Raw genomic sequence first — 25,422 nt, forward strand, 5'->3', positions numbered from 1 at the left:
GCTGTCCTAAGTTATCTGGATACATTATCCGAATAGCGGACTAAATACTACCACTATCCAAATAAGTTCTGGAACTGCCCTTGCTCTGCCCATGCTGCACTCTGGAACTACCTGCATAGTACACAGACCAGGGCTTCCCAAACCTGAGATCAATTTACTCATATTGGAGGGGTCCAGGAGAGGTTTAGCAAGCACTGGCACAGGCGGTCTGTAAAGCTATTCAAAGACACTATCCAGATAGTGCCTCTGAATCAGAGCCGTGCCTAGGGTCTCTGGTGCCCCCCTGCAGACTATCAGTTGGCGCCCCCCCCCCCCCCCCCCCTCCGTCTAGCAGAGCAGGAACAGAAGGGAGCAGGCAAGTAAGCCGGACCTCAGGAAAAAATAGCACTGTATGTATCCCTCACTGATAAGTCTCTGACTCTAAAGTTTAGCAATTTCATTAAAGCAAAATGTATTTTCATAACACTTCACAGATTTCCAACTCAAAATAGGAATGCTAATTCAAAATGTGAGCAAAGTCCTCTTAGTTTCCAAAGATTCTTTTTCTAATCTCCTTTGCACCAAAGGATATAATTCAGATCAAACATTTGTCTCTGATCAACTATCTCAGATCAAATATTTATTTCAGATCAAATATTAAGGTTTCCTTGCTTACAGTCACTTAAATCTACCTAGCCTTTATATAGTTTATAGGATTTAAACACTCTTAAACTGAAATTCACCCTTTTCTATTCTTCATAAACTTCAAGTAATCCTGAAATATTCAGATCCTTTTCACTAGAGAAACCTCAAACTTCAATCTCCTCCAACCTCTTTTCATTCATATTTTCTCATTTACCACATAATCTGGCAGTCTTTTATAATTTCAGTCAACACACACAGGAACTCACAGCTGCATGTCTCTCTTGGCCAAACGGACGGTCAGTTGCTGTCTCACTCTGTTCCCTTCCGGGCAGATTGCTAACAGAAGCTGATCATCCAATCAGAGAGCTCTATTTGAATGCAGCTTAACATACAGACACTGTAATGGGAATTTTTAGTGAAAAACACTAGATAAACCCTTCGTTTTTGGACCAAACTTCACACTTTTGATCAGAGCCATGCCCTAACATTAAGGCTGTAAACACTTCCATCATTTTTTATTCATAAATATGCAAATGAGAACCTCCCAAAAACGGACTAATTTGCATATGATTTAAACAAATCTGAGCATATGACAACCAAGTACAGACTCCCAGCACCTGAATTCTGCAATTAGATTTAATACAAATACTTTTAAAACTTATTTTAGCACTTTTAAAATTTCAGGTTCTCTTTAATTTGAATGCTGTTCAAGCTCTGAAGCTCACCCTGAGTGAGGAGTTAGCCGCAAACCACAGCATATATAGCAATTTGGTTGCATTATTTCAAATAACTTGAAGAGCCTGCCTGCCTCGGGGAATACTGCTGTGTTGCTATCACTTCCCGGTTGCCATGAAAAGGAGGGCAGGGGTGATCTCAACTTCAGGTAGAAGATTTTGCAAGTGAGTGGAAGGCAGGGACCGCAGGGCAGCAGCGCCCCTCGAAGGCAGGCGCCCCCCTGCCTTGCTTACCCCGCTTACTGCATTGGCACGGCCCTGCTCTGAATAACCCAAGCAGCAGCACTTATCTGGGTAACTGCTTTTTAACACTGAACCATTTCTTTATGATGGACACATTTATATATTGTTAAGAAAAAGTGGAAGAAACTTTTTATCTGGTTAATGACCATCAATTTGCAAGTATCTGAAGCTAGTGGTTAATTCAAGCAGACAATAGAGAGAATAGTTGAGATTATTATGCCTTTTTCTGTTACATCTCTCCTGAAAGTTGCAACAAATGATGTAGGTACAGCATTTTGCAAACTTTTGAAAATCTTACAATCTTAATTCTCCTAAAGGAATATGTTTAAATTTTCATGCTTACATAAGAATGACTGACTGCTGACTAAGACTAACCACATGTATTGTATTTAATTCCTAGCTTTTTGAAATCAATATAATTATATAAGCAATTTCATTAGTGTTTATAGATGTGACTCCTACGCACAATGGAAGAACTACATTATTGCAGCATGAGCTTTTATGTGGCCAAGAAACTCAACTAGTTTGGCATTATAAACAACTAAATGTGAACTTGGTGAGTACAGATTTCTATTATTCTCCTTTTCAAATGCATTAACTTTAACATTTTGTAAATTAATTTTTAAGGCATTCTTGGGCACTACCACCTTAAATTTAGTACAAAGAGTGCAGCTTCCACACTCTGGAATGCACTCCCTGAAAGGCTTCACTTAACATGAGTCTAGCTTAGCTCTTCACCCAGGCCTTTAATGGAAGTAGCAGCTAACCTGCTAGTCACACACACACAAGGAGTGACACCGGCTCCACATACTATAGAAGGTTTATTCAATCTCACTCTAGCTGAGATCATATTCAAGCACGCTTCTGATCTCACATGCAATTATCTATATGTTCCATCTTTACTTACACCTAATGCTGTCTATTAAGATGCTTTATTGCATATTGTGTTGACATTGAAATGTAGTATACTATGCCATACTTAGTATTGTTATTTGAATAGATTTACTGCGGTAATTGTCTGTTACTCATATTTGACTTATTCTTGCAATATACTGCCTTGAGTGAATTCCTTCAAAAAGACAGAAAATAAATCCTAATAAAGAAAGAAATGGTATTAGCCTGATCCCAAAATAAGTAAAGATAAATATAGTTGGATATACATAGGTGATATTGTAGCATGATATGAGTTATTGATTTTGCTGGATCAGATACCAATATAAAAATACAGCTTTAAAGACTTATTGGGACAGAATCAGACAAACTGGTCTGGCTTTCATTTCACATCCCCCTTCCACCTGGACTACTGATAACAAAAAACTAGCTGGGTGTATACCTAAACCCATCAACACATCTACTACACCTAACAAAAGACTACACCTCCACCTATTCTCAGACGAAAACTAAGCCCATCTAAGCTCAATTACTCTCAGACAATGGACCACCAGATGTCCAGATGATGTCATTAAACATGTGACCTGTTACTACAAATAGATGACTACAAATAGATGAGAACAGTTTACTACTAAAGGGGCTGGAATTATCTCTGCTGGGCGCTCTTCCTCTAGACACTTGGCTCATGGATTCCTCATGGCTCTCTGCTGGACTTCACACACACCCTGACAAGAATTTTCCAACAACAACTACACTGTGCAAGAAAAGACTTCTGTTCCTGCAAGGATCTCCTTCATCACTCCAAACAGCTATCAGCAGACTCTATCAAAGTGAGTTACCATATCCAGCATAACTTATAATTCAGACTTGATAGCTTGAAAAGCACATTTCCACTTGTGATAAGATTCTTAAAAACTGCCTCTCTCTCTCTTGTAACATTATTACATTACCTGTATTGTAAACAAACCTTTCAAAGTTAAAGATATGGTCTTTATGTTCTGAGCACATGTCCTTAAACCTTGCAGTGTAGGTTAATGTAATTTAACAAATATAATATGTAATTCCCCTTTTCTTATATATTCTTATGCTTATTATATTACCTTATAGGTAATTGGTGGAGAATAGATATATATTATTTCTTACAATATAAACAGATAATCTATAGTGAGACTGAGAGACTAGAGGCAGAGCGAAAGATGTTTTAATTATGAATCCTAGATGACAAGTCAAAAGGACACCTTGAGGAGATTTTTTGAAAGATTGTGTCAGCAGTTTGGTTATCTCTTTATATTTTCAAATTTCAAGATCTACCCAAATACTTTGAATTTGAAGAAATTACTCACAGAGCAAGATTGTTTCCATCATGAGCTGAATGTAATGTGTCAGATAGAAAAGACTTCCTGCCTTCAGCAAAGATTTGTATATTATAAGCGTGGACAATTTAGGAAAGATGTAGATGGTAGATATTCAAGCTGGAGACATCACCACATGGTGTTTTATGCAAGATAAGTATACAGTCTGATTTAAAATAGCTATTGGAGAATGTTGTCTGTGTGGTGACTATCTTTCCAGCATAAGCTTTTCTAAAGGGTTGTATGGGAATGTATTGCACACTTATTCTATGTATTTTTATCATATGTTTAGATTATTTAAAATGTAATTAAAGATAAATATATTCAAATCAATAAGTTGAATTAGTATTAGTCATATATAGATATAGATATAGATATAGAGAGAGGTAAATATATAGGGGTAAATATTTAGCTTGCAGCAGTGAGCGTTTTGCTGACCGCGGACAGAGCTATTCCTGTATATTCAGTGCTGGGCCATGTCAGGGCACCAGCATCGACTATCTAGGAAAATGGGAAATGGGACTTGATATACCGCCTTTCTGAGGTTTTTGCAACTACATTCAAAGCGGTTTACATATATTCAGGTACTTATTTTGTACCAGGGGCAATGGAGGATTAAGTGACTTGCCCAGAGTCACAAGGAGATGCAGTGGGAATCGAACTCAGTTCCCCAGGATCAAAGTCCACTGCACTAACCACTAGGGTTTATGCAAAGCCAACTAACACATAGCCGTTTTAAGTCGATACTCAGAATTTAACCGGTATTGGGTTGCCACAAAAAGATAGTACTGTGTTTTATGAATTCCCATTTATGGGGTTATCCTAGCCGGCTAAGTGCTGAATATCAGCACTTAACCAACCAAGTGTTGACTCCACCCCTGGAACACCGCCAAAATAGCTGGTTTTCACTTAGACACTAACTACTAATTTTCAACAGTGATAACCAGTTAAGTGCCACTGATAATTAGCAGATACCCTTGAACAAGTGATGTAACAGTCAGCACTATTTCTGGCTGATTAAATCATTTTGAATATAAACCAGAAAGATACCAATTTTCTCTTTAAGCTGAGAGGGAGTCCTCCAATCACATCCACCAGTGGGGTAGGAGTGGTGTTTTCAATCACTAGGAACAAGTAGGTTTTTTGGAGTCCTGGAGGGGCAGTCTTAATGATTTTATTCTGCAAACTGGGAGTCATATGTAATGCATCCTCATTACCCAGCATAATAGCTGCTTTCATTCCCTCCTTCTTTAATCTCTGCACTGCTACAGATGGAGTACACCACTGCCCATCTATCTGCGGCCATTTTCCCTCAGTAGGGTATTTGTGGCTACATTCCTGTGTAGGGAGTAGGGAGGAGCTAGCAGAGTAGTCTCTCCCGTTTTACTTAACAGATTTTACATACATCCCCTTGAAAAAGCTTGAAAATGTGAAACGTGGCTCCACGTTGGGGATAAAGACAGAGAGCCTGTTGTTTTAATCACCTTGCACTAATCACGGGAGCTCTGGAGGCACTGCAGACCAAGCACTCGCCAACAAACAGCTAAGGTAAGTGTCATCAGTATAACACCTTTGTTTTCCCGGCAGGGAATGTTTAATGCTGTGAGAATCGGAAGGCAGGGAGGGCATGTGCTATGATGTGAGACTGCTGCAGTTCCAATCCAGAGACATTTGGTTTAAAGGACACCACAGCACTACTGAGCACTGCAATTTAAAAATAAAAAATTTTTTTTAGCTGGGTTATATACTGTTTAGTCTGGTGGAATTATTGAAAATTGTACATTCCTGTGCTGCCATTTCTAACAAAGTGGTGTCCAGGTGCACTTCTAGCCTTATAACCATTGGCTGTGCCTGCCCACATGATCCCTTTCTCTTTACAGCCCTAACTTCTTCTGGCAAGGGTACATTCTCAGGTGCCTGGTGGTTATGATCCATAACCACAGGAGTTCCAGGCATTAGTTGGGCTGGCTGTGCAGCTGGATATTTCACTGTAGGCACATGGTACAACCTTTGCCCTTGAAATCCCTCCCACTCCCAGAACACCTCCCATACCAGAGGTTTCAAACTAATATTCACACATTTCAGAGCGTCTGCAGGGTCTAATTTTACATGAACTCCTCCTTGCTTATATACCCTAACTATCCATGCTCTCAGGGTTACATTAGGTCTTTATTCATTTATTTTATTTATTTATTGCATTTGTATCCCACAATTATCCCACCTCTTTGCAGGCTCAATGTGGCTTACAATATATCATGAATAATGGAAATATAAATATTTAGTATTACAGACAGATTTTGGGTGACATGATTATGATAGGACAAGATATTAATCTAACAAGCAGATATACTACTCTTTCTGGATATATGTGGAGAGGTTCACATTTGTTGGTCTTTGTGGTATGCCTTGTTAAAGAGATAGGTCTTTAGTAGTTTGCGGAAGTTAATGAGATCATAGTTTGTTTTTAAATTGCGCGGCAATACATTCCAGAATTGTGTGCTCAGGTAGGAGAAGGTTGACGCATGCGTTAGTTTGTATTTTAGACCTTTGCAGTTGGGGAAGTAAAGGTTGAGGAATGTGCGGGATGATTTTTTGGCATTCCTTGGTGGTAGGTCTATCAGGTCTGACATGTAGGCTGGTGCATCTCCATGAATTATTTTGTGAACTAGGGCATTCTTTGATTGGGAGCCAGTGTAGCTTTTCTCGTAGAGGTTGGGCACTTTCATATTTTGTTTTACCGAATATGAGTCTAGCTACTGTGTTCTGGGCTGTTTGGAGTTTCTTGATTATTTGTTCTTTGCAGCCAGTGTATAGTGCGTTGCAATAGTCTAGATGGCTGAGTACCATTGATTGCACCAGGTTTCGGAAGACAGACCTTGGGAAGAAAGGTCGTACTCTTTTCAATTTCCACATTGAGTGGAACATTTTCTTGGTTGTGTTTTTCGTATGGTTCTCAAGTGTTAGGTGTCGGTCAATGGTGACTCCAAGGATTTTCAAGGTGTCCGAGATTGGAAGATTCCATTTAGGTGTGTTTATGGTGGTGAATTTGTTCATGTTGTGCTGAGAAGTGAGTATTAGGCATTGGGTTTTTTCTGCATTGAGTTTCAGCTGAAATGCATCCGCCCATGAGTGCATGATTTGTAGACTTTGGTTGATTTCATTGGAGATTTCCTTTAAATCTTGATTGAATGGGATGTAGATCGTTGCGTCGTCTGCGTATATGTATGGGTTGAGATTTTGGTTTGCTAGTAGTTTGGCCAAGGATGTCATCATTAAGTTGAATAGAGTCGGTGAGAGGGGGGATCCCTGTGGGACTCCGCATTCAGGTATCCATGTGGCTGATGTGGTCGATTTGGATGTCACTCGGTATGATCTTGTGGTTAGGAACCATTTGAACCATTTGAGAACGTTGCCTCTGATTCCGAAGTACTCAAGGATATGTAATAGTATTCCATGGTCAACCATGTCGAATGCGCTAGACATGTCGAATTGTAGAAGTAGTACATTCTTGCTATTTGCGATTATTTGTTTGAATTTGGTCATGAGAGTGACAAGTACTGTTTCTGTGCTGTGGTTTGAACGAAATCCTGACTGGGAGTCGTGTAATATTGAGAATTTGTGTAGATATTGTGTGAGTTGTTTAGTCACCATTCCTTCTGTTGTTTTGGTTATTAAGGGAATGGATGCTACTGGTCTGCAGTTGGTTATTTCACTAACATTTTTCTTCGCATCTTTGGGTATGGGGGTAAGTAGAATGTTTCCTTTCTCTTTCGGGAAGAGTCCGTTTTGTAGCATATAGTTCAAGTGATTCATTAGGTCCATTATAAATTGTTGAGGGGCATATGTCATAAGGTTGTTTGGACATGTGTCTAGTTTGCAGTGGGATTTGGCAAATCTTTTGAGCATTTGGAAGATGTTTTCCTCCGATATTGTCTCGAAGTTGGTCCAGGTTCTATCTGCTGGGTATATGCCACGGTCTGGGTCTAGGTGGTCAAGGAGCTTGGCGTAGTCAATGGTACTGACAGGTATTTTTTTCGCAATTTAACAATTTTCTGGTTTAAGTATTTCTTGAGGTTGTCTGCTTCTGGTGTGTCTTCATTATTGGTAGTGACTGGTGTGGTATCTCGTAGTTTGTTCATGAGTTGGAAGAGTCTGTGCGTGCCTTTGAAGTTTGGTCCAATTTCAGTTTTGTAGTATAGTCTTTTAGTTTGTCTTATGGTATATTTGTATTTTCTTTGAAGTTGTTTCCATGCGTTGAATGTGGGTTCGTCCCTCTTTTTATACCATGCACGTTCTAATCTTCTAACTTGTGTTTTGAGTTTTTTTAGGTTTTCATTGAACCATGGTGTTGATTTTTTTCTGCGTGAGGTTCTGGTTTGAGTTGGGGCGATGTTGTCTAGTATTGATTTGCATCTATCGTCCCATTCTCGTAGGAATAGGTTTGTATCTGTTTTAATTGTCCATTCATTGTGATAGATCTGTTGCCAGAATGTTACCGAGTCTATTTTTCTTCTCGTGGTGTAAGTTTTTCATTCTTTTTTGTCAATAGAGTTTTTCGTGCACCATTGGAGTCAGATGTATGCTTTATAGTGGTCTGACCACAGTGCAGGTTTCCATTTTGTGTCTGTTAATATAAGGTTTGAGTCGGGATTGAATTTATATGTGATAATGTCTAGTGTGTGTCCTTTATTGTGAGTTTGTTGTGTATTTGGTTCGTGTAGATCCCATAGTTTTAGGAACTCTGCATTCTTGGGTGCTTGTTGAGGTAGTCTCTTAAAGGTGCAGGTTAATGTCTCCTATTATAATAAGATTTGAGGCTGAGTAACATAGTAGATGACGGCAGAAAAAGACCTGCACGGTCCATCTAGTCTGCCCACGATAAACTCATATGTGTATACCTTACCTTGATTTGTACCTGTCTTTTTCAGGGCACAGATCGTATAAGTCTGTCCAGCAGTATTTCCCGCCTCCCAACCACCAGTCCCGCCTCCCATCACCGGCTCTGGCACAGACCCCGTAGAGGTCTGCCCTCCCCTATCCTAGCCTCTCAACCACCAACCCCTCTTCCCCCCGCCACCCAATTTCAGCTAAGCTTCTGTGGATCCATTCCTTCTGCACAGGATTCCTTTATGCCTATCCCATGCATGTTTGAATTCCGTTACCGTTTTCATGTCCACCACCTCCCGCGGGAGGGCATTCCAAGCATTCACCACCCTCTCCGTGAAGAAATACTTCCTGACATCTTTCCTGAGTCTGCCCCCCTTCAATCTCATTTCATGTCCTCTCGTTCTACCGCCTTCCCATCTCCGGAAAAGATTCGTTTGCGGATTAATACCTTTCAAATATTTGAACGTCTGTATCATATCACCCCTGTTCCTTCTTTCCTCCAGAGTATACATGTTCAGGTCAGCAAGTCTCTCTTCATACGTCTTGGAACGCAACTCCCATACCATCCTCGTAGCTTTTCTTTGCACCGCTTCCATTTTTTTAACATCCTTCGCAAGGTACGGCCTCCAAAACTGAACACAATACTCTAGGTGGGGCCTCACCAACGTCTTATACAGGGGCATTAAAACCTCCTTTCTTCTGCTGGTCACACCTCTCTCTATACAGCCTAGCAACCTTCTCGCTACAGCCACCGCCTTGTCGCACTGTTTCATCGCCTTCAGGTCCTCAGATACTATCACCCCAAGATCCCTCTCCCCGTCCGTGTCTATCAGGCTCTCCCCACCTAACACATACGCCTCCCTTGGATTTCTACTCCCTAAGTGCATCACTTTGCATTTCTTCGCATTGAATTTTAATTGCCAAATGTTAGACCATTCTTCCAGCTTCTTCAGATCTTTTTTCATGTTTTCCACTCCCCCCCGGGTGTCCACTCTGTTGCAAATCTTGGTGTCATCCGCAAAAAGGCAAACTTTACCTTCTAACCCTTTGGCAATGTCACTCACAAATATATTGAACAGAATGGGCCCCAGCACCGATCCCTGAGGCACTCCACTACTCACCTTTCCCTCCTCCGAGCGAACTCCATTTACCACCACCCTCTGGCGTCTGTCCGTCAACCAGTTCCTAATCCAGTTCACCACTTCGGGTCCTGAGATGCAAGTATTTGATATAAAGTCCATAAAGTGTGTTTGGGAATCCTGCCAGTTTCCTGGCAGTCTGTAGAGTAGGACTGCGTTAAGGTATTCCTGCAATTTTGGGTGATTGATTCTTACTGAGGCGATTTCAAGTTGAGGCAGGATGGATTCGGCTATGGCTGTTATGGTGAACTCGGATTTGTATATTATGGCTATTCCTCCTCCTCTTTTCCCGTTTCTTGTCCAATGGGCAATTTTGTATCCTGATGGGCATAAATCTAAAATTATGGGGTCTTTTAGGTCGTGGATCCAGGTTTCAGTGATGAATAGGAGGTTGAGATTATCTGTAGTGATCCAGTCTGTTATAATCTCCGTTTTATTTACTACTGATCTGGCGTTTATGTACCCCATTTGGATTGAGTGGTAAGATTTGTTTTGGGACATGGATGTGTTAATTTTTATCAGTTACCTGTTTTCTTGGTATTTAGTTTTGTTGTGTCCTTTCTTCCCTGTCTGTTGATTGTTTCCATATGTGCTTGTTTTTCCTTTTAGTTGGTTATTATTCTTATGGTCTGTTGAGTAATTTCAGTAAATTGCTCCAATAACTCTGAGATTTCTTGTTGAGTAAAATTGTAAGCCATGTCCATCCATGTGGTAGAACCAGGCTGTCCATTTGCATCATAAGGCATTTGTATTTGCTGGCATACCTCGAAAAGAGGCAGATTTCCCCTTGCATCCTGCTTATTAACCTTCCTCTTAGAGGGAGTGGGAACAGAATTCAAAACATCTCCATCCCATTTATTTGAATTCCAATCAACCCCAGCTTTTGCTATCATTGCATACACCTTTCTCTTATTCATCTTTCCTTGCCTTTTGTGATATCTATACTGAGCCAACCTAACAGAAGATTTTTCTGCGACTTGCTAATTAATATGCTTTAGCTTTATCAAAAAACAATTTATTCTGGCATTGTAATAGCCAAGTTCAAAAAGGAAATTGCATTAGGCAAAAACATACTCCACTTGCAATTTGACTTGTCAAGCGCATTCGATATGATTGACCACTATATACTATTAAGAATACTCGACAAGATAGGCATAGGAGGGAATATACTTAAATGGATCAAGGGTTTCTTAACCATGAGATCTTATCAAGTAAAAGCAAACTCAAACATATCACCATCATAGAGTTTCAATTGCAGAGTACCCCAAGGTTCACCTCTCTCTCCCATATTATTTAATCAGATGATGATCCCTCTTGCTCATTCCCTATACAAGCATAATCTTAATCCTTTTCTGTATGCGGATGATGTCACCATTTACATACCATTCAACTCTAATCCAACAGAAATCACTGTTGCAATAAAGACTAATTTAAGCTTAATGGATGCTTGGGCATCAGCATTCAAACTCTTACCACACTGAGCCCGCAAAAAGGTGGGAAAATGTGGGATACAAATGCAATAATATAAATAAATAAATAAATAAATAAATGCTCAACAAGGAAAAAACCCACTGCCTTATTCTCTCTTCTCACCACTAAACAAACCTCCCTTCATCCATAAAAACCCAGGAACATACTCTCCCAATATTGGACAAACTGAAGATCCTTGGAATTACTATTGACACCAACCTAACTGTGGAGAGACAAGCCTCTGCCACCACAAAGAAAATGTTCCATGCAATGTGGAAACTCAAACGGATCAAACAATTCTTCCCAAGAGAAACTTTCCGTAACATAATTCAAACAATGGTACTATCACATGTTGACTACTGTAACGCCGTATATGCTGGATGCAAAGAACAGATCTTAAGGAAACTCCAGACCGTGCAGAACACGGCAGCTAGACTCATTTTCGGAAAGACAAGATTCGAAAGTGCTAAACCCCTACGCAAATACTGCACTGGCTACCAATTAAGGAATGAATAGCCTTCAAAATTTGCACTCTGGTCCACAAAATAATCCATGGTCTGGCCCCAACCTACGCTTTCCAAAAATACTAGGACTAGGGAGCATGCGATAAAGCTACAATATAGTAAATTTAAAACGAATCGGAGAAAAGTTTTCTTCACTCAACGTGTAATTACACTCTGGAATTCATTGCCAGAGAATGTGGTAAAAGCGGTTAGCTTAGCAGAGTTTAAAAAATGTTTGGACGGCTTCCTAAAGGAGAAGTCCATAGACCATTATTAAATGGTCTAGTGGAAAATCCACTGTTTCTGGGATAAGTAGTATAGAATGTTTTGTACTTTTTTGGGATCTTGCCAGGTATTTGTGACCTGGATTGGCCACTGTTGGAAACAGGATGCTGGGCTTGATGGACCTTTGGTCTTTCCCAGCATGGCAATACTTATGTACTTATGACCGAACTTATCGACTTACCAACTAGAAACATCATTGAATCATCAAGAACATTTGTAAACCTGCATTACCCAAATTGTAAAGGAGTAAAATACAAATCAACATATGCATACAGCTTTTCCTACATTTGCACCCAGCTCTGGAATGCATTACCTAGAAATATTAGAACTGTAAACACCCATCTAAAATTTCGAAAAGACCCGACTCACCTCTTCCGGAAAGCCTACCCAGCAGACCCAAACTAAATCGTGAACAATGCATCACATCTATCACTACTACTACTACTACTACTACTACTATTTAGCATTTCTATAGCGCTACAAGGCATACGCAGCGCTGCACAAACATAGAAGAAAGACAGTCCCTGCTCAAAGAGCTTACAATCTAATAGACAAAAAATAAATAAAGTAAGCAAATCAAATCAATTAATGTGAACGGGAAGGAAGAGAGGAGGGTAGGTGGAGGCGAGTGGTTACAAGTGGTTACGAGTCAAAAGCAATGTTAAAGAGGTGGGCTTTCAGTCTAGATTTAAAGGTGGCCAAGGATGGGGCAAGACGTAGGGGCTCAGGAAGTTTATTCCAGGTGTAGGGTGCAGCGAGACAGAAGGCGCGAAGTCTGGAGTTGGCAGTAGTGGAGACGGGAACAGATAAGAAGGATTTATCCATGGAGCGGAGTGCACGGGAAGGGGTGTAGGGAAGGACGAGTGTGGAGAGATACTGGGGAGCAGCAGAGTGAATACATTTATAGGTTAGTAGAAGAAGTTTGAACAGGATGCGAAAACGGATAGGGAGCCAGTGAAGGGTCTTGAGGAGAGGGGTAGTATGAGTAAAGCGACCCTGGCGGAAGATGAGACGGGCAGCAGAGTTTTGAACCGACTGGAGAGGGGAGAGGTGACTAAGTGGGAGGCCAGCAAGAAGCAGATTGCAGTAGTCTAAACGAGAGGTGACAAGGGTGTGGATGAGGGTTTTGGTAGAGTGCTCGGAAAGAAAGGGGCGAATTTTAAGGATGTTGTAAAGAAAGAAAAGACAGGTCTTGGCAATCTGCTGGATATGAGCAGAGAAGGAGAGAGAAGAGTCAAAGATGACCCCAAGATTTCGAGCTGAGGAGACAGGGAGAATGAGAGAGCCATCAACAGAAATAGAAAATGGGGGGAGCGGGGAGGTGGGTTTGGGGGGGAAAATGAGAAGCTCGGTTTTGGTCATATTTAATTTCAGGTGGCGTTGAGACATCCAGGCAGCAATGTCAGACAAGCACGCTGAAACTTTGGTTTGGATGCAAGGTGAGATATCAGGGGTAGAAAGGTAGATTTGGGAGTCATCAGCATAGAGATGGTAGGAAAAGCCATGGGATGAGATTAATGAACCAAGGGAAGAAGTGTAGATAGAAAAGAGGAGGGGACCAAGAACAGAACCCTGAGGTACGCCGACAGGCAGAGGGATAGAAGTAGAAGAGGATCCACCAGAGTGAACACTAAAGGTGCGGAGGGAGAGGTAGGAAGAGAACCAGGAAAGGACAGAGCCCTGGAATCCAAGTGAGGACAGGGTATCGAGAAGTATGCTGTGATCGACAGTGTCAAAAGCAGCGGAAAGATCAAGAAGAATGAGGATGGAATATTGACCTCTGGATTTAGCCAGTAATAGGTCATTGGAGACTTTAGTAAGCGCAGTTTCGGTTGAGTGGAGAGGGCGAAAACCAGATTGTAATGGGTCAAGAATAGCATGTGAGGAGAGAAAATCAAGGCAGCGGCGGTGAACAGCACGCTCAAGTAATTTGGAGAGAAAAGGAAGGAGGGAGATGGGTCGGTAATTAGAGGGACAAGTAGGGTCAAGTGAAGGCTTCTTAAGGAGAGGTGTGACCACAGCATGTTTAAAGGCAGCAGGGACAGTCACAGTGAGAAATGAACAATACCCCTTCCACATAATCCCATTACTTCAAACTGAACAAATTTTACCACTCCAGTTATATTTAAGTGAACTTCTACCCTTATCTTACTCTGTATTGCTCACTAAAAGCTGTAGTCCCATCCCTGGAGACTTATCAGCCTCATTGGGATTACTTCTCTCTATATGCTACTATATATTCGTCCCAGAGTTGTATTCTCTTTTCCAGAACCTTATCAGCTTCCCTGCACCTACTGGGACTCTATTTTCCACTCTGTATATATTCCCAGAGTTGGTACTCTCCTCTCTGGAACCTGTAAGCCACATTGAACCTACTGCTATGCGGGAAAATGTGGGATACAAATGTAATAAATAAATAAATAACACTATTTGGCAGTGTTGTAAAGTAACTAAGTAAATGTAACTAGTTACTATACTTAAGTAACAGTTTTGCTAATTTTACCAAAGTAATAATTTTACCAATTTTTACTACTTTTACCTAGTTACTTCTGATGTTTGCAGATAAAAGTGAAAAGTAAAAATGGCAGAGAGACCTAATGATTCCTCAATAAACCAACTGAAACAGCAAAACCTGGAACAGTATTTTGTTATTGCAAACCTATCACACAAACAGTAGATTATCTCATCTTAAAGTTTGATGTTCAGGAAATATAGCCTATGAGAAAAGTAGAGTTGCCTGATATTCTGCTTGACTGGCCTTAAGTCTGAAGAGGTTCTGTACATTTGACATTCTTGCGTCAGTTCTTGAAGATATTGAAACGGAATTTGCCATCAGATGAAAAATAAGACAACAATAGACAATGATTTTAAAATTGTGAAAGCCTTCTCTGTAACTGGACAGCATGACAATGATAACAAAGATGAAGATGAAACTGATGAATTAGACCTACTACTAATGCAGATAATGATAATGATGATAAAGCATTCTTTGCTATAAAGAAGTCAAGTGTTTCAGACAGAGATTCCTTTGATAAATATCTGCAGACCAAGTTAAAATGCATCAGTAATACTGCTGCCTGGCCTGATTTGAAGGAATTTATTTTAACAAATTGAATCATTCACTTTCTGACTGCAGTTGTTGAACACCTTTTTTAGCTGTGGATTAATGACTCACAACTGCACTCATATTAGTGACATCATTTTCAAAATTTAGTTTTACTAAAAGCAAAGCAGATTGAATTGCAGAGCAATAAAATTGTTGGGATAAAAATGTAACAATAGCTGCATTCACTGTAGTTATGGTACTTTTACATTTTACTCAAAAAGTATTATATTGGGCAGTAAATTTTTTACTTCCACTTACGAAAAAATGTTTAATGTGTTCTTCATTGTACTTTTATTTAGGTATTAAAATATACAATTATTTTTACTTTTACCTAAGTATTTTGACCTAGTACTTGGAAATAACACTGCTATTTGGTTATTCAATTGACACAGCTACTTTTCTTGTATCTGTCAACAGCATCCATCCTCATCAGCAAGCAAGTTTACATTGGCATGACTGTCCACTGGATTGATATTCTGCTTGTCTGGCCTTAAGACTGAAGAGTTTCCATACATTTGACATTCATGTGTCAGTTCTTGAAGATGTTTCCCCTCTTCTATTGGGATCTTTTTTTTTTTTTTTTTTAAACATTGAGACACATATACTGGTTCCCCATTTTCTACAGAATCGTTCCAATCCTAACACAATCTGCCATTTTCTACCCTTGATATAGCTAATTCTCTGAATTCCATCCCGGAATATATTTTTTTAACTTCTACCCTCTTAGGAGGCATTTCAATGGTTTGTGGTTTTCCTCTTCTAAAGATTGTATCCTGTCCAGGATGTCAGATGTTTTGGCCTGTAACAATGCCCAGAAAAGAGGAAAGAGCACACTAACTTTCCCAAAGATAAATGCAGTTTATTTACAGCTAGTACCTTGATTTTAAAAGCAAATGCAATATATGTATAGCTAATAATAATAACATTATATCACCAAAACAAATGAGGACATCCTGGCTCAGTCACTTCATTCAACTTAGGCAGGGCAAGCCCTTCTGACCATCAGGCAAAGTCAGGAGTGATGTGACAGGAATTCTCTGACTGTTCATCACCCCTGGAGATGAGACTTCAACAACTTCTAGAACTTTGCAGCCTAGATAAATAATGGTGTTTCTACCTGATTCACATCCTGCCTGTCTGTGACCCAGACGAGCATGCCTTGCTTAATTCCTTACATTGGTTGTTCTGTTAATGAGCATATAGCAATTATGTGCATACTGGATGATCTGAACAAAACAACTTATATAACATTAAGCAATAGAGCATGCACAAAATGCAAGGGTCAATTAGGGGACAGCAGATGTTCTAAGAATCAGTTGACATGTTTACATAGTGTAAACCAGAATGCAATGGACAATAATCTAGATTATTACTTCTACACCATGCACCAGGACTCCCTCTTGGTCCTACATTCATGGGCTCTAGAATCCTTGCCAGTATGCATAATTTTTAAGCAATGATCATGATGGGTCCCCTTGCTCCACCAGGACAATGTTTGTGTAGATCCCAGCCATGACTGAAAGAAGAAGCAGAAGACCCAGTCTAGAAACCAAGCCAGAAACCTTTCAGTTGGTGATTACACAACACTTACTACTTGAACAACTGGCATGATACATTGTTCTTTTCTTTTTTTTTTAATTTTCATATCTATATTGATGCAGATGTAGATATAGGTATCTAACATGATCTGGTGCGGGGGTAACGGTGCGAGGGCCGCTTGATAACAGTGATCATAATATGATCAGTTTTGATATTGGCATTGAAGTAAGTGAACTTAGGAAATCAAATACACTAGTGTTTAACTTTAGAAAAGGTGATTACGACAAAATGAGAAAAAGGAGCAGCTCGCAGGGTAAAAAACTTGCATCAGGTGTGGATGCTGTTGAAAAGCACCATCCTGGAGGTACAGGACAAATATATTCCGGGTATTAGAAAAATGGGAAAAAAGACCAAACATCAGCCGGCGTGGCTAAACAGTAAGGTAAAGGAAGTCATTAGAACCAAAAAACAATCCTTCAGAAAGTGGAGAAGAGAACCGAATGAAAGTAACAAGATGAAACATAAGGAATGCCAACCCAAATGCAAAGCAGAGATAAGGAGGGCAAAGATGGACTTTGAAAAAAAGTTAGCGTTAGAAGTGAAAATACATAGTAAAAAGTTTTTGAGATACATTAAAAGCAGGAAGTTGGCTAAAGAATCGGTTGGGCCGCTGGACGAAAATGGTGTTAAAGGGGCAATCAGGGAAGACCAAGCCATAGCGGAGAAATTAAATGAATTATTTGCTTCGGTCTTCACCGAGGATTTGGGAGAGACACCGGTGCCGGAAAGTGTATTTGAAGCAGGCGAGTCGGAGAAACTAAACGAATTCTCTGTAAACTTGGAGGATGTAATGGGTCAGTTCTGCAAACTGAAGAGTAGTAAATCACCAGGACCTGATGGTATTCATCCCAGAGTATTAATAGAACTGAAAAATGAACTTGTAGAGCTACTGTTAGTAATATGCAATCTATCCCTAAAATCGAGTGTGGTACCGGAAGACTGGACGGTAGCCAATGCTGCGCCGATTTTTAAAAAAGGTTCCAGAGGAGATCCGGGAAATTATAGACTGGTGGGTCTGATGCCAGTACCGGGCAAAATGGTAGAGGCTATTATTAAGAATAAAATTACAGAGCACATACAAAAACATGGGCTGACGAGACAAAGTCAGAACGGATTTAGTGAAGGGAAGTCTTGAATCACCAATCTACTGCATTTTTTTGAGGGGGTGAACAAACACATGGACAATGGGGAGCCGGTGGATATAGTGTATCTGAATTTTCAAAAGGCGTTTGACAAAGTGTCTCATGAAAGACTTCTGAGGAAACTGGAGAGTCATGGGACCGGAGGTAGGGTATTACTATGGATTAAGTACTGGTGGAAAGACAGGAAGCAAAGAGTAGGGTTGAATGGTCAGTATTCTCAGTGGAGAAGGGTAGTTAGTGGGGTCCCGCAGGGGTCTGTGCTGGGACCGCTGCTTTTTAAAATATTTATAAATGACCTAGAGATGGGAGTAACTAGTGAGGTAATTAAATTCGCAGATGACACAAAGTTATTCAGGGTCGTCAAGTCGCAGGAGGAGTGTGAAAGATTACAGGAGGACCTCACGAGACTGGGGGATTGGGCGTCCAAGTGGCAGATGAAGTTCAATGTTGACAAGTGCAAAGTGATGCATGTGGGTAAGAGGAACCCGAATTACAGCTATGTCATGCAAGGTTCCGCGTTAGGAGTCACGGACCTAGAAAGGGATCTTGAGTCATCGTTGATATGACGTTAAAAACGTCTGCTCAGTGTGCTCCGGCGGCTAAGAAAGCGCACAGAATGTTGAGTATTATTAGGAAAGGGATGGAAAACAAACACGATGATGTTATAATGCCATTGTATTGCTCCATGGTGCGAACGCACCTCGAATATTGTGTCCAATTCTGGTCGCCGCATCTCAAAAAAGATATAAAGGAATTAGAGAAGGTGCAGAGAAGGGCGACGAAAATGATAAAGGAAATGGAACGATTTCCCTATGAGGGAAGGCTGAGAAGGTTAGGGCTCTTCAGCTTGGAGAAAAGGCGGCTGAGGGGTGATATGATAGAAGTCTACAAGATAATGAGCGGATTAGAGCGGACAAATGTGAAGCGTTTGTTTACACTTTCAAACAACAACAAAACCAGGGGACACAAGATGAAGCTAGAATATGGTAGATTTAAAACAAATAGGAGAAAGGTTTTCTTTACTCAGCGTGTAGGTAGACTCTGGAACTCGTTGCCGGAGAATGTAGTGACAGCAGCTGGCCTTACGGAATTTAAAGGGGGTTTGGACAGATACCTGAGGGAAAAGTCTGTTGAACTTTATAAATTTTTTTTTTGGGGGGGTTGCCGGGTTCTTGAAGCCTGGATTGGCCGCTGTCAGAGACAGGATGCTAGGCTTGATAGACCCTTGGTCTTTTCCCAGTATGGCGGTACTTATGTACGAGTATTTATATTTGATTTGATTCATCCCCGAATAGTGCCCCAAATACATTATCTCTATTCGGCTGAATAGTGGTTTAAATTTGAATAATGATAATCCAGAGCACTACTGTGCTAAATTCTACTGAAATAAACACTTGGTCTTTGATTTCACGTTGCTTCTTTTATTATTTCTTATGTTAAAGCTCAATTCCATTGTTCGTATTCAGTACTATATTCATATTCAGTAGAATAATATTTTTAATTATTCATATTCAGCTAAATAGTAAAATATGCTATTCGGTGCAGCTCTAATATCTACGTCTCTCAATATTCCCTCTAAACTGAGCAGGAGCCCTGAACCTACATTCATGCCAATGGGGAGTGCTGCTTTATTATCACACTAGTAAAAGAGGCCTGTTTCTGGAGCAAATGAAACGGGCGCTAGCAAGGTTTTCCTCCCCAACACCTCCCCTCCCTCCCTCCCTACCTGCCGACCCCTTCGTCATTCTGACGCCATTGCTCCACACCTCCTGAACGCAAAGGCCTCGGTGTGTGACACCATTGCTCCGCCCTCGATGTCATCACGTTTGATGCAAGGGCGGGGCCCCGAGAGTTGGCGATTTCGGTGGCTTCACCACCACGAGCCTTTCGAACCCGTCTTGAAGGAAGTGACGTCAGTGGCTTGGCTTCACTGACGTCAGTGTCTTCAGAACGTTGAGGGTGAGTTTTATTATATAGGATTTAATACTGAGCGACAGGCAAAATGTTATTGTGACCTTACTGATAAATCAAACAAATAATCGAATAGGAGAAGTGATAGATGCTATAAAGCAGTTGGAAGATCTCAGGAAGTGGGGTCCTTGAGCTGAGACTAAAGATCGGTCATAAAATCCCAGGGTGTCCCTTAAATATATGTTCATATCTTTGTTGAAAGATGGATAAAGAAGGAAGAAATAGATGGGGAAGATAGGGGAAAGCTCTGGAATATGTATGAAAAAGGGGAATGCGCAGAGCCGAAAGAGTAAAACAGGTTCAAGAAGTGCCTACCTTCAGAATATCCTGAAGCTGATCTCCAGGATGCATGTGCCTGGTCATAACAAACATTACTTGAATGAAAAGCACTGTCTCAATATTTAAGATATGGGAAATCGGTGGGTGGGGGGGTGGCTTTAAGGAGGAGTGCAGGAGGGTCAAGCCCCAGTGATGCTGCAGATCAGCAGATGTCACAATTTACTAGACTAATAAAAGTTCCTAAAACGTATGAGCACTGGTAGATACTAGGGTACAGACCACCTTAATACGTGGAAATCCATAGAAATTCAAAGGACAGAAAGTAGCAATAAGTGGTTTAGGAGGAAAGGTAAAGGAAAAAGGACAGTGGGAAGTGGAACAAGGTGGTCCAAGGACAAGTCAAGGAAACTTCTAATGTTCAATAAAACAAAATTTATTGATAGAAGACTCGACACAGCACTGTGTTTCGGTCAATGACCACCTCAGTGTACAGCAGCAGCCAAAAATGCAAACAGGATGCTAGGAACTATTAGGAAATGGCTAGTAAATAAGGCCAATACAATGGCTCTGTATCACCCTATAGTGCAACCTCTGAGTACTTCATTCAGTTCTGGTTGCCGTAGCTCTAAAAAATGTACAGCAGAATTAGAAAAGGTTCAAAGAAGAGCAACCAAAATGATAAAAGGGATAGAACTCCTCTCATATGAGGAAAGGCTAAAGACGTGAGGGATCTTCAGCTTGGAAAACAAATAGCTGAGGGGAGATATGACTGAGGTGTACAAAATCCTGAGTGGTGTAGAATGAGTAGAAGTGAATCAATTATTTCTTTCAGAAAGTACAAATACTAGGAAACACTCAATGAAGTTACATGGAAGTACTTATAAAACAAATAGGAGGAAATATTTTTTCAATCAGTGAATAGTTAAGTTCTGGAACTCATTGCCAAAGGATATGGTAACAGCAGTTAGCATATCCGGGTTTTAAAAAGGTTTGGACAAATTCCTGCATGTCCATAGTCTGCTATTGAAATAGAAATAGGGAAGCCACTGTTTGCCCCGGGACTGGTAGCATGGAATCTTGCTACTATTTGGGTTTCTGCCAAGTACTTGTGACCTGCATTGGCCACTGTTGGAAATAGGGTACTGGGCTAGATGGACCATTGGTCTGACCCAGTAAGGCTATTTCTTATGTTCATGCTCATCTGGGCCATTGATGACTGACCCAGATAGGCAGATGTGAATCAGGAAGAAACACCATTATTTAACTAGGCTGCAAGTTCTAGAAGTTGAAGGCTCATCTCCGGAGTTGATGAACTGTTGAAGAATTCCCATAACATCACTCCTGACTTTGTCTGCTGGTTAGAAGGACTTTCCCACCCTAAGTTGAATGAAGTGACTGAGCCAGGATGTCATCACTCGTTGCGGTCTTGTAGTAGTATTATTATTATTAGCTCTACATATTGCATTTGCTTTCAAAAGCATGGTACTAGTGGTAAACAAACTGCATTTATCTTTGAAAAAGTGTATGCGCTCTGTTCTCTTTTCTGGGCATTGTTCTAGGCCAAAACATCTGGTCCCCATCCTGTAACCAGCTCTGCAATATCCAGGCTGAACAGGCTGGGGATGAGGGATCCTAAGATAGTGGAAATGCCCGGGAGCTTTTGTGAATGAAGGCTGATGATAACATCACTAGTTCTGATTGAGATGAAGCACAAAAACAAGTAGGAAGGAACTGTCAAGTAAAAAAAAAAAATAATAATAATAGAAAATAAAAGGCTGGTAAGGAAGTTGTGTAAAGGCAATGTTTTTATTATGATAGTAAATGTGTTAAAACACCAGCTTTTGTGTCTACTAAACTTCCCTTTTCAGTTAATTAGGAGTGTTTGAATAATGGTCTGGTATCATTCCAAACTGCTGATTTAATAAATCATTCATTATCATAAACAAATGTATCAATCTGTCTAATTAAATGCTGTGCTTTCATCTTAAATCTGTAATTTTTATTCCACTTTGATGGTATGCAAGTGGGAAGAAGCACATTTCTAATTTAGTCTTATATTTTGTGGGAAGCATCTTTTAGCATGGAAACCTATGCATAAACCTTTCTATTAAGTTTTGTAGGTGTCACTATGCTCCTTCCTAGTTAATGCTTACCTTCTCATTATTGTAGTAAGACAAACTATCCCCATCAAATTTCACCCAGCGCTTCTGAAACATGTAGCTTCTGTAAAATATAAACAAAAAATAACTATATATGACAGAGTAAAAAGAAAGTTCATTGTGTGACAACAATGATTATAAAGATATCCAGTAAACTTTGACTGGGTATATTCAAAACTATCAATATGACCAGTTAAAAGTGTATGAATATGTGGATCAATATTGTCCTCAATAAGTTTAATGCATTAATATATTGTATTGAATATCCATTAGTACATGGCAAACTGTCATTTTGCATCTAAAGGCAGAACTTTCTGTACCTCACTCAACAGGACAATAAAAATTCAGGGGAACTGGGAGATTTCATTCCAAACTATTAGTGTTTTCAAAGAATCCGGTAAGTTTTCAGTATCATAACATAGATATGCAGGTATAGAACTAAATTCTATAAATAGCATCTAAAAAACTGGTGCTGAAAAAAATAGCACTTAGCATTATTCTATAAACAGTGCTTAAAGTCTGATGCCGTTTATTTGAATAGTGCTTAGCGCTAGGAACTGTGACTACATTTAGGCGCAACCATTTACACCAATGAAACTTGGTGTAAAGCCCCACGCCTAAATTAGGTGTGGATCCCCTTTATTCTATAATGCACATAAATTAGAGGAATGCCTCTGATCCACCAACGACTGTGCTTAATTTTATGTGCATTACTTTTAATTAAATCCAATTAGCACCAATAATTGCTTGTTAAAATCTCAGTTATCGGCGTTAATTGGCTCATCATTCAATTAAATTGCATGCGCAAATTGGGCATTTGCCAAAATTTGCTCACGTAATTTTTAGCAACTTTTATAGAATTCAGTGGCATACAGGTTTCCTGATTCCTGCGACATACCTATACCAAAGCAGCATCTCCTTCTTGAATACTACACATGTGTATTCAAGATCCTTAAAATGGCATTCCTCTGGGTTGATGCTGGTGTTAATGACTATGTATATGTAGTGTTGTGTGCCAAATATTAAGTATATCTTGTAAGGGCTGTTATGTCTATCTTGATGTTTATTTATAGGAGATAAAGTGTATTCATTCTTTCTATGGCTATGAATTCTATTATCAAACCCATCTGCAAGATCACAAGAATGATAAAACAGACTCACTGATTTGCCAGGGTAAATGCAGAACACACCACTTGACATGCTTTCAGCTTCTGACTCTTGCCAAACTGGGCAAAATGTACATAACAATACCTGCTCCACAGCATGTTGCTATCATCATCTCATTTGGCTAGAATATGAGTTCTCAACCCAGTCCTCAGGACTTACCCATTCAATCTGGTTTTCAGGACATCCACAATAAATATGCATGATATATATTTGCATACAATGGAAGCAGTGCATGCAAATCTATCTCAGGCATAATCAGGTAGAAACTTGTCCAGGGTCAAAAGGAGCTATAGTGGGAACTGAACCCAGTTCCTATAGGGTATATTTCTGGTATCTCACCTTTGCTGGTCTGAGGCCTATCCAAGGCTGAACCATCTTTTACCAACTAATATGGATTCTACAGCCTGTGCCCTTAATACATCTGAAACCATTAGAAACCAGCTTTTCTACAAAGGAAAATTACTGCTTGGCATACCCATGATGACTTCATCCAAGGACACATTTACTGCTAACTATTCTCCAATTATCTCCTGGGAAGCGCGGAAGAGCTTACTTCACAGAGACAATGGCACCAGAAGTATATGTGAATCATCCAACTTGTGATTGATAAGAGTTTCTTTGCTAATAACAAGGCCTCTCTTCATGACCATGAATTCTGCTGGACAGAAGTACACCATTTGTGATCAGCCAATAGGGATCACCTGACCCAGAAAGATGCCAATGTTGGACAGAAGGGGAAAAAAAAGGACAGAAGACTATTTGGTGGATAGATTTTTCTGAGAGGTGCTAGAGACACTGATTTTCAGTGAACTGAATTCTTTGTGATAAAGCTGACAAGATCAGTTCCACTGCAACGCTAAGGCCTTACCCAAAAGACTGTGTCATCAGTATATAGAGTAAAGACCTTGGGTTTTATTCCTGGACTTAGACCCAGAGAGAATTCTGCTAGAGTTTTTCTTGCAGTGACGTCAAGAGTATTACTTCCGGTTTATACCACGAGAGGGGTGCCTTTAAAAGCTGCATGAGTGCCAAGAAGGAAGGTTGTGTATAAATAATTCGCTTGTTGAGAGAAGATGGCTTCACATCAAGTTTTTGGATGGCTTTAACCCAAGTCTATGAGGAAAGACTTTTTGACACCCGCGGTGTTGGGCATTTCTAGGGGAAGCCAGTCAATCGGTCGGTCACTGGTATTCTTGTCTAATAGATCTCTCTCTTCATCTGGGCCCTTGGGGTGGACTATGGGGATCTTCAGCCATGTCCTGAGAGAATATGCTCTGTCATCTGAGGGGAGAGATAGGAGGCTACATAAGTGCTAGTGTACCTAGTGTTAAAGTAGCCTTGATGATCTCAGAGGCCCGCAGGGCTGCTTGATGCACATACTGTATGGAGGGAGAAAAAGAAGGATAGTGGCTATAATGTTTTAAGTGGGTGTACTGAGCTCACTTAGCAACAATGTCCCAGTGATATTTCCACTCTCAAAGCAGTCATGATTTTCAGATTGTGACAGAATATATAGATCATGACAGGAGTCTGGGTAGCAGGCACATACATCAGTTATGGTACTGAAGGCATTGCAGAACACCTGCATATTAAGGGAATGGTACGACTTGTGGTTCCTATAAATAGTCTCCTTGCCATGTGTATGCAGTCAATGGCCCCTAGCACTGAGAAGTGTGCCAACTCAAAGAATTATGTAATAGGTTGGTGTATCTGCTGCTCATGCTCAAGCAAGAGAATGTATTGTGTGTCTCTTCTGAGAATAGACTGTAGAAACTGAGCTATACAGAATGAGGTGGCTGGCTAGGTGATGCCTACTGTTGCCCCGAGAGGTATATGAAAGGTTCCATTGGCCAAGAATACTAGGGATGTGG

The 25,422-nt window shown here is 40.3% G+C and overlaps 1 protein-coding gene across 2 annotated transcripts in view; it reads right to left on the reverse strand.

Annotated features, from left to right (window-relative positions):
* Positions 1-25,422, reverse strand: part of ARAP2 (ArfGAP with RhoGAP domain, ankyrin repeat and PH domain 2) — a 508,912-nt gene that overhangs the window by 432,280 nt on the left and 51,210 nt on the right. For both annotated transcript variants that reach the window (XM_030191273.1, XM_030191272.1), the window contains exon 6: positions 22,379-22,448. In XM_030191273.1, the coding sequence (XP_030047133.1) occupies positions 22,379-22,448 (70 nt within the window). The remainder of the gene's footprint in view (positions 1-22,378; positions 22,449-25,422) is intronic.

The sequence above is a fragment of the Microcaecilia unicolor genome, chromosome 2 (assembly GCF_901765095.1).
Source record: "Microcaecilia unicolor chromosome 2, aMicUni1.1, whole genome shotgun sequence".
Taxonomy (NCBI): Eukaryota; Metazoa; Chordata; class Amphibia; order Gymnophiona; family Siphonopidae; genus Microcaecilia; species Microcaecilia unicolor.